The 10,018-nt window shown below is 31.7% G+C and overlaps 1 protein-coding gene across 4 annotated transcripts in view; it reads left to right on the plus strand.

The window, feature by feature from the left end:
* The window catches only part of LOC106458986 (intersectin-2-like), a 57,327-nt gene extending 51,666 nt beyond the window's left edge, over positions 1 to 5,661 (plus strand). For 3 of the 4 annotated variants that reach the window (XM_022385358.1, XM_022385361.1, XM_022385359.1), the window contains exons 11-12: positions 1,323 to 1,540; positions 4,366 to 5,659. In XM_022385358.1, coding sequence (XP_022241066.1) covers positions 1,323 to 1,520 — 198 coding nt within the window. In that variant the 3' untranslated portion in view covers positions 1,521 to 1,540; positions 4,366 to 5,659. Of the gene's footprint in view, positions 1 to 1,322; positions 1,541 to 4,365 lie in introns of all 4 variants that reach the window. The other variant, XR_002610486.1, reaches the window with a different exon arrangement.
* Positions 5,662 to 10,018: the final 4,357 nt, after the last annotated feature.

Genomic DNA, 10,018 nt, shown 5'->3' on the forward strand with positions numbered 1-10,018 from the left:
TTTTAATTTAATATTTCTCTCTAGTGTTTTTATGCATTGTTTATTAAGAGTTGTTTGTTTACTTAAGGATACATTTTTTTTAATCATTCAGTGGTAATTTATTTTCATATCAAACCTAAAGATTAATAATGGCTGGAGACGGCTTAAATGGGTAATGAAGAAAAACTTTAATATAAGTTTAACATGACAGCAAATGTACAACGTTTCGACAAGGTTTTGTCATCATCAGCCGTCTCCAGCCATTATTAATCTCAAAGTGGGTTCCTCGGCATCGAATTTAAACCTAAAGATTAGTTACTTGAAACATTTTTTTTAAGTAAAATAACAATTTTGCATTCCTGAATGCATATTTTCATAAAGTATTTGTTTTCTTCTACCCGTACCTTTTGCCTTTTTCAGACATTTCCTTTCAAGATTCTGTTATACCATCTTGAGCATTTCCTCATTGCTTATCCATTCATTTCAGTTGATTGTTTTTTCTATTTGTTTCCAAACTCACGTCTTAAAACACTAATTTTTAATGTCTCTGCACCGTACCATTTAAATAATACAGTGGAAAACAATTCTTAAAATTTGTTAACAACTTATTACTTAAATATTTAACATACCTTGGTCTTTAGAATTAGTAATTAGTTGTTCCCCAGTGGGATAGCAGTAAGTCTATGGACTTACAATGCTAATATCTGAGATTCAATTCCCTATGGTGGATACAGCAGATAGCCCAAGGTGACTTTGCTCTTTAGAATTAGTAATTAGTTGTTCCCCAGTGGGATAGCAGTAAGTCTATGGACTTACAATGCTAATATCTGAGATTCAATTCCCTATGGTGGATACAGCAGATAGCCCAAGGTGACTTTGCTCTAAAACAAATAAACAGTAATTAGTTTGATGAATGTTGCAGTGTGCTGAGTGAATGGTTGTGTTCTTAGAAAATGAAGTATTTGTTTTTTCACTGTGAAGTTAGAGTTTATATTTAATCTTAATTAACAATTAATTTATCTCTTAAACAGATCTGATAAACATAATTTTTAGACTGCAATACAGTGTAGTGTTTGTTCCAGTATTATTTAATTTTTAACACTTCATTTTGAACTAAAGATTGGATAAGTTTAAGTTATGCTATGCTTCTTTAAAATGTCATAGAGCAGCTCTTAATTCAAGCTGACAAATAATATGGGTTGATATGAAAAACATATATATGGTAGATTTTAGAATTATTTAGAATTCAGAATGTGAATGAATGCACCTGTGTTGATAGGTAATGAGGGCGGTTTTAATTGGTTATATATGTTGGCTGTTTTATATATTATTTTCAATTATAGGAACTGCCAATTGGTAAGGTGTATCTTGCAAAGTATTCATTTCAAGGAGAAAACAGCAGTGAACTGACATTTAATCAGGGTGAAACAATTCTTTGTACAGGAATTGTTAACGCTGACTGGTGGCAAGGAAAATTAGCCAAAGATACAACGGGAAAAGAAGGAATGTTCCCCTCATCATTTGTTGAAATACTGGCTTAATATTTTACATAAAGTTCAAGGTACAACATAGAGTAGCTTTATTTTTGTAATTTAAAATAAAATGTACTTAGTATGATCAGACAGAGTTATTTTGGATTTTTGTTTCTGATATCATAATCTTATATATAATTTTGTATAAAATCATATTAATAGTTAAATTTTGAGTTTTGTAGTAATTTGTGTTTGATAGCCTTGCATGTACCTCTATAAATTTATAAAGAGTTTTCAAAATAAGTATGAAAATATTCTTACATTATTTGCTGTTTTTATTTTAATTTAAATGGTATGGTTTAACAATGAAACACTTCAATTAATATCAATTGCATAAAAAGTATTTATCTTGTTAAAAATAGATTAAAGATAAATTATAATGTTATTGAAATAATTAAAGATACTGTATTCTGTTTAAATTTTTCATATTTGAAATATCAAATATTAGTTCAAAGAGATGACAGATGCATGAAAAGTGATGACTGAATTAAATTTACATCTGTAATGAGATTTTTCTGTATTTCTGTGGAATTCCACACTTTCCTCCAAAGATAGTCCTTGATGATATCTCCATACCCAGTAATAACTCTTTCCATATGAAGTGGGTCACTTTGATCTACCTTATAAGTACATACCATACATATTATAACTGTAAATATTATGTATCCTCACAAAATTTGACAGGCTTTCAGTAAACGTTATAATTCTGTTGTATACAAAAACAACAGGTTTTTAAAAAAGTATTTCTACTAAAGATGTATCTTGGAATTCATGAAGCCTTTACTGAGTCAATCTGAGGTCAAGGTGATTTTCACGTTTAAGAATAAAAATATCTATATTTATTGTACACTTTTTCATATTTCAGTTGTGTATCCTCCAGGAACTTTTAAATAAACATCAGAAAATTGTTTTGGGTGAAATTACAGTTTTTTTATCCTAACAGCCTCACCTTCTAAGTTTCCATGTCTTTCTTTTAATTTTATTGCTTTATTACTGTTCTTTTGTACCCCTTCTCTACTTGAGAAGCAATAATTCACACCAGGATGATTTTGTAGAGCTTAGTATAAACAAACATCAAATTACAGGCACCTATGTACCATGAGATTTAGTTACAATAGACCGAGCTTATGAAATTTAAAATTTTATCTGTTTGTTACCAAACACAAGAAATATCTAATTTTTATGTGTTAGCTACTTCTGTTGAAAATACATAGAATTAATAACAAAATTTCTGAAAAACAAATGTAGCTGCTTACATGTGGAATCAGGCCTTTTGCCATTGATGCCATAGCACTAACCCTACTTTTTTTTGGTCACTAAGTTTTTCAATTAACAAATTTATCAAGCACCGGATAGTGGTTAAGCTTGGAGAGTTAGTCATTTTTAGCCTTGCATGATTCTTAGCCACCATTAAAGTAAATTACATTTATTAGAGAACACAGCCATCTTTTGATAACCATAATTTGAATTGAGATAGTGGGAATACACAATAAATTGTATGTTGCTCAGTGCATAGCTTCCTTTGAGTGCCATGATGTAGCAATAATCTATCAGAATTTAACTTCTTGTTACTTTTGACCAACTTACCTGAGATACTCTTCAGTGTCAAGGTACAATAACTTACCATTGGAAAATTTAGTTTTCCAGAGGGTTGAGTAAGTTATATGAATGATTGTGAAGCCTCAATACATCATTATATTATATTATCACATCCAGTCCTGCTCTGTCTGACAACTACGCATCTTGACAATAGCTCTGCAACATATTTACTGTTGTAAAAGGCTCCATCATAAGGTTGTCATGTTGCTTTGCATCATTCCTCATTGTAGACGTTCTATAATCTACCTATTGATTTCACTAATGCATTTCTGTGACTTGATTGGTATGTCTTATGGATAAGCATAAATACCCACTTCATTCACTAGCTGTTTCACGTATATAATGATGGAACAGGAAGTATGACTGAGAGTAATATTTTGGTGAACCCATACTCTGTTTGTCTCATTTCCAAATGGAGATACTTCTTGATTATGTTGCCTGGGGTAATGTAAATTAGTTTTACCACTGACCTTTGTGTTTGTGGATTTTCACTTGTTACAAGATGTCACACTTTGTGGGTGGTCCTTGTGGCCAAAGTTGATCTATGTTCCTCTGTTTTCCAATACAATTAAGTATTAGGGATATGTCATCTTTGAAACTCTAAATCCTAAATATCTTCATCAACAAGGGCTGTTACAAAGCCTTAAAAAAAAGTGATAATGACATTTTTTGGTGGCATCACACTACCTACAAAACACCATATAATAACAAAATGTGTTTCTGATACATACAATTCCATTGCTACTTTATATTAGCTGTAATTATCACGTGAATTGATGATTTGCATATACAAAATCATCTTAGTTTATTCGACCCTGTATAAATGCAGATAAAATGTTTTTCGAAGTTGATAAATTTATTAATGTATGTAAAGCAACACACTAAACTAGGGTTCAATGCAAAGAATATGTATTTTTCTTAAGAATGCTTAATTTTCCACTTAAAATTTGGGTTCCCTCCCCTAATCTGAATGAGTATGAAGGGAGCTTCCTTCTTCCATCTTCACAAAAATGAAAGAAAAGTCCTCTTATATTAATTTAGGATAAAAAGACAATGCTTGAAAACAAATAAAAGATGCAAAGATCTTTGGATACTTATAATTGTTCCAAAACATGTATGTCTAGTGAGTAGGAAATGTATTTTAACCTTGGCTTCCTTATGATTAAATTTATTAATAATAAAGAAAATGACACCAGTATATACTATATGCAGTTATCTTGCTAATTCTTCTAATATAAACTTTTCTGTTTTTCAGAAGGAACCAACAAATATCTGACTCTGGTGATACACGTGTTCCATATTTTTATGTATTTTTAGATAAAAATATTCAAAATCTCTATTATAATGCTGTCTTGTGTTTATATCACTATGTTTCACTTACAGAACAAATCTATTAACTCCATGTGACTGTGTGAGAATAGAGGTGATGTTTTATTTTGTAAAAGATAGTCTTATTGTTAAATGCTCAAAAAAAATTAAATTTTTATTAACTATATAATGTATAAAATACTTTAAAAATGTCATGTTTTGATAAATTAGCTCTTAAATACTTAATGACATGAATACATTTCAATATTTCATATCTTTTGAAATTTAGAGAAATATTGTAGTTGTGGAGAAAAATTGGCATTTGATTTTGACTAAAATTTAAAAATGTAGGAATTAAATATTATATTTTTGATTTAATTTAAACAGAGTAACTTAATTTATGAGAATATAACATTTTAACACTGTTTTAGTTTCTACTATGTATTATTTTTTTAATGATTTTAAGGCAGTTTTCCTAAATATTCATGTAAAAAGTTAAAACCAATTGAAAAATTTCATATTGACAGTAATGATAAAAGCTTTTTTATCAGTGGTTAAATATACTACTGGTAATACAACATATAATTCTGTTTTACATGTTCAAAATCCCTTTGCAAATGTGACAGAAATATTTATGATTTCAAAGTAATGCTAATATAGTTGTAATAAAGTTAACACATCTTAGGAAAGTACATGTGTTTATGCATCAAGATCATCTGTCTTTTTGCACTTTGTCTGAAATGGAATTTAATGTTATGCCTTATGTATAAGTTTTAATTAAACTTCATGAGATAATCTGTTATCAATTAATAGTATGTGTAATCCTTTAAAATGATTTTATAAAAATATGAAATCTAACTTTGAAGCATGTAAAATTTTAAAGTAAAATTGTAAATTTTGTCATTGAGATAAGCAGTAAGTTGTAGATATTGCCACATTTATTCTAGTCTTTGAATCATACAATTTAGTTAAAATCACATACAAAGTTTGCTTTCATTTGTGGTAGGAATGTCTAATTTTACTTCAAAATGTTCTGTACAAGACATCTTAACTAAGACTGAAATTATATTTTCAACTTAATTTTTATCCAAATGATTTGTTCTGTGATTTACTGCAGTTTCTGTTTGAAAATACTCGTGCTGCATCTTGTCATTTATGGAAATACATTATAATCAAAATATTATATTGATTAGACTTTGATTATTTTTACTGATGTTTATTTTTGTCATTTTTGTTTACACCCATGAAGTGGGGAAAAACTTTATTGTATTTTTCAGATATTCTTGATTGAAATACATTTTAATTTTGTTTTAAGTACTATTTTTGGTAAAATAAAAATGCTTACTTACTTACTTTTAATGTGATTTTTTTTTTAATGAATAACAAATTTACAACTTTTCAGCTGTTTCAAAATTTGAAGCTTAAGTGATCTTTAAGCAAACTTTTACAGTTATGCAATTTTAAAGATTTCGTACTGGTGAAGTATATAAAATCAACTGTGTACCCATTCAACTAGCTGATGTCCCCATGGGGCCTGTTAGTAGTGACATAATGAGACCAGATACAAAAGCTGACCCCCTCTATGTTATTCTCTGATGTGCTCCAAGTCTGCATTCAAAGTTTGTTAAAGATCAATAGAATAGTATGGTGAATACATAGGAGGCTCTATTGGAGGTGTCATGATGGTGTCAGACCTGAATAATGACCATTTCTAAGAAAAACAAAGTGTGAAAGGCGGACAGACAGTAACCCCCTTGTTCTGTTGCACCCTGACTTACCTGTGATATACTCCCTGGGAGCCCTAATGGTGCAGACCATACTTAATTGAGACCAGTTAAAATCTGTGGGTGTGAAAAGCAGAGACAATGCCCTCTCCCCTGGGTAGTGATATGAGGATGGGGAATCATATCCAAATGCCAACCCACATGACACTCATATTTGTTTCACCATGCAATACCTTATATTTAATATTCTTTATCAACTTTAATTTTTACAGTACATGAGAATGTTAGAAATCAGTTAAAGATAAAATGCTGTTTTTACATTAAAAGGATACTTAGAATACAATACTCTGAAGTCATGGATAGTTGCAAGTTTTATTACTAGTCGGCAAACAGTCTTATAGATGAATGTTTGCTCTGCATCAAAATTTTAAATAAGTAATTTTATTTTGGTACATTTTCTCAAATTACATTATGTGAAGTGATTGAAAGTCAAATTTGACCTTAAGATGTTACATATTAATATGTTAAATATGTTACATGAAAACAATTTTAAATATGCACATCAGCAAGTCACATGATAACCACAACCAAAATAAAGTTGCAGCAGAGTGAAATGTATCATAACAACATTTTAACATTGTTTGGCATGTCACAGGTAGTGCAATGTACTGAAAATTGATTGCTTTTAGGAAAGGTATGTAACAGCCATTTTTGATACAAAATATTCAAACATACATATAACAAAAGTGTATTATTATCAGGGATTTAGAATTTAAAATATGGGGATATCCCTTGTATTTAATGGCATTGGTAAACAAAGGAATGTGGATCAACTTCGAGAACCAGGATTATTCAGAAATAGAACTGCAACAAGTCATACCTTAGCCATGGTAACCAAAGTGTGGCATCTTTTAACAGATGAGGATCCACAAACACAAGAGTCAGTGGCAGAAGCTGTTCATGTTTCCCAGGCAACAGTGCACAACATAAGCAATAAATATCTCCATCAGGAAAAGTGACACATATCCAGGAAACTGTGTGAATGATTAAATGGTATATAACTGAGTAAAAATAGTGAGTCTTGATGAAGTGTAAATGTATCTTGATAACCTTAAGAGGTCTCATGACATTTTCTACTGATCAGTCGGTGAAGAAAATACCCAAGTGTGATAGGTGGCATGTTGCAAACCTTTTTTAAGAGATTCACGATTGCCACTGGACACTGCACCAAGTGTAGTTTAGGAATCTGGTGTGTAAATACAAATGTCAAGGTGAACTCTGATTATTATCAGGCCAATGATCTAGACCTTTTTTTTTCTGACATAAATAATAGCTTTGTTTGGAAACAAGGCCAGTAGGGTATAAGTTCATTAAGATAAGGCTTCCAATCATTCCTACCTTTCAACTTTCACAAACTTCAGTCAGCTGAAGAATGAAATGGGTATTCATGCTATTCCATAAAAAGATGTACTGGTCAAGTTATTGGATGAAGCACCTTTCGATTTCTAAATAGTGGTTGTTGGGAAACTATTGTTCTCATCTATACATAAAGTATGGAAAGATGTATGTGGTGTACTTAGGACATGAAAGCCTTTTGCAATAGGAATTATGCTGCAGGGCTTTTGTTAAGATTCATGACTGTTAAACAGAACAAGACTGGACGTGGTGACGTGGACTAAAACGACTTAGGGAAGCTCCAAAATCGTTTTAATATAACATACTCAACTCTTTGCATACTTGATCTGAAAAACCGGTTTTTCTTATTATGTGTATTTGGTGAAAAAGCTTGAAAATCTAAACAACGGATTGATTATTGATACTAGAAAAGCACGTAGATTCACAGGTGTACATGTAGATGAGTTATTAAAAGAAAAGACTTGATGACTCCTTTAAATGACCAGCATGTAGTAATTTTGTAAAATACGAAAAGCTTTACGTTCTCTGTTGGGAGTAGCCTGGTGGTTAGCACATTAGGGGATTCAAGGTTTCATGGTACATGTTCCATTGCCAGAAAAGAAAAATCATGCTCCACACGTTGTGACCTGTGTTTGCATTGTAAGAGTGCTAGTTAAATCCCACATTGATTAGACTAGTCTACGAGTTGGCAGTAGGTAATGGTTGTAGCTGCTTTCTCTTTGGTCTCTATTAAGGATGGCAAGCGCAGATAGCCTTTAATTAGCTTTTCACGGTTATACGAAACAAAGAAGTTCATCATTTTACACGAGTATTTATCGACAGTTTTATTCTATTTCTACAGTAGAAAAGTAGATAATGGTGATATTTGTTTTTCAAGTACAGAAGAATGTGATTCTGAGGGAATAATATGTTAACTAGTTTATTTGATTTTTATAAGAATTTATAGTATTCAAGTTTTTTCAATATGTCCAACAGGTTCAGATGTGATACAAATATGAAGCTTTAATGATAACTTATATGAGTCCCTCGGTAGACAGCGGTCAGTCTTCGGATTTACAATGCTAAAATCAGGGGTTCAATTCCCCTCGGTGGATACAGTATATAGCCCGATGTGGCTTTACTATAAGAAAACACGCATACAAATTCTGTGAAGGAGCTCAGCTCGTAATACACTCGTGAAGCTACATTTTCACGTCAGACCAAAGTGCTAACACGTACTAAAGCTTTGTATCATCTTTCGAATTGAGTATGACCTCATATCAGGAGGTTGAACAATCGCCAATTTATTTTAATGTTTTTATGAAGACGTTTCGAGCTAGCGCCCTTCGTCAGGTCGTACAGTTTACAGCTCGAAATTTTATCCTCTTCAAAAAAGAAAAACACTTGGCGATTGTTTATCATATTCTTTAATTTGATATATTTGTCGCCTATGCGATTAACTATATATCTCTTCTCATATTAGGAGGTCACAACATACAGACAGGGTCATCCAAACACAAGTCCTGTAACTGTTTTTTTTTTGTTTTTTTCAGAGGATTAGCACAACATTACAACCTTTGTACGTCCTGCTTACAAATATGCCACTAACTACATGAATAACACTTGGACGAACATTTTGAGACATTTATCAGAATGAGACTAGAGAAAGATATATTCGTTTCTATTATGAAAGGGTAAAAGTAAACAATCCTCCCAAAAACAGTCAAGGTGATAATGTATGCAGGTCTCATAATAACATACCCCATGATAATTTCCTTATATGGGATGTCATTCTACAAGAAAACTATTAGGTCGCCAAGAAATTATTGTCGCTTTTTTAGATGAAAAAACCCAAACAATATATATAGCAAAATATTTATTAAATGAAATAGTCTCCATTCTTATCAATGATGCTTTTCCATCTTACAATCAGGTTTTTAATGCCCCGATTAAATAAATCACTTGGCTTTGAAGCAGAAAACATGTCGATGTCTCCTTTAACACCTTCCACATTTGCATATGATTTCCCATTAAGATGGTGTTGCAGCGAACGAAATAGAGGGTAATCTGATGTTACCATATCTGGAAAATATGGTGGGTGAGGGGAGAACTTCGCAACCAAACCCCATAATCTTGTGTTGCGTCAAACGTGCCATATGTGGGCGTACATTGCCGTGGAGAAGAAGAAAACCTTTCCAATTGACGAGTGAAGGTCTTGATTTAAACCTTCCAATTGCTGACTATAGATCTTTGCATTGACAGTTTGCTGTGGATTGAGGAGTTCAAAATGAATTACTCCTTTAATGTCCCACGAAATGCAAAGCATCACTTTCTGCGGATGGAGTCCAGGTTTTGGGGTCGGAAGTGGTTTTTATTATCGGACTGAGCCATTGTTTTCGGCGTTTAATATTCGCATAGAGAATCCATTTTTTCATTATCGGTGACAATTTTTTCCAAAAATGGTTCACGCGCTAGAAGAGA

This window comes from Limulus polyphemus, unplaced genomic scaffold (assembly GCF_000517525.1).
Source record: "Limulus polyphemus unplaced genomic scaffold, Limulus_polyphemus-2.1.2 Scaffold542, whole genome shotgun sequence".
Classification (NCBI taxonomy): Eukaryota; Metazoa; Arthropoda; class Merostomata; order Xiphosura; family Limulidae; genus Limulus; species Limulus polyphemus.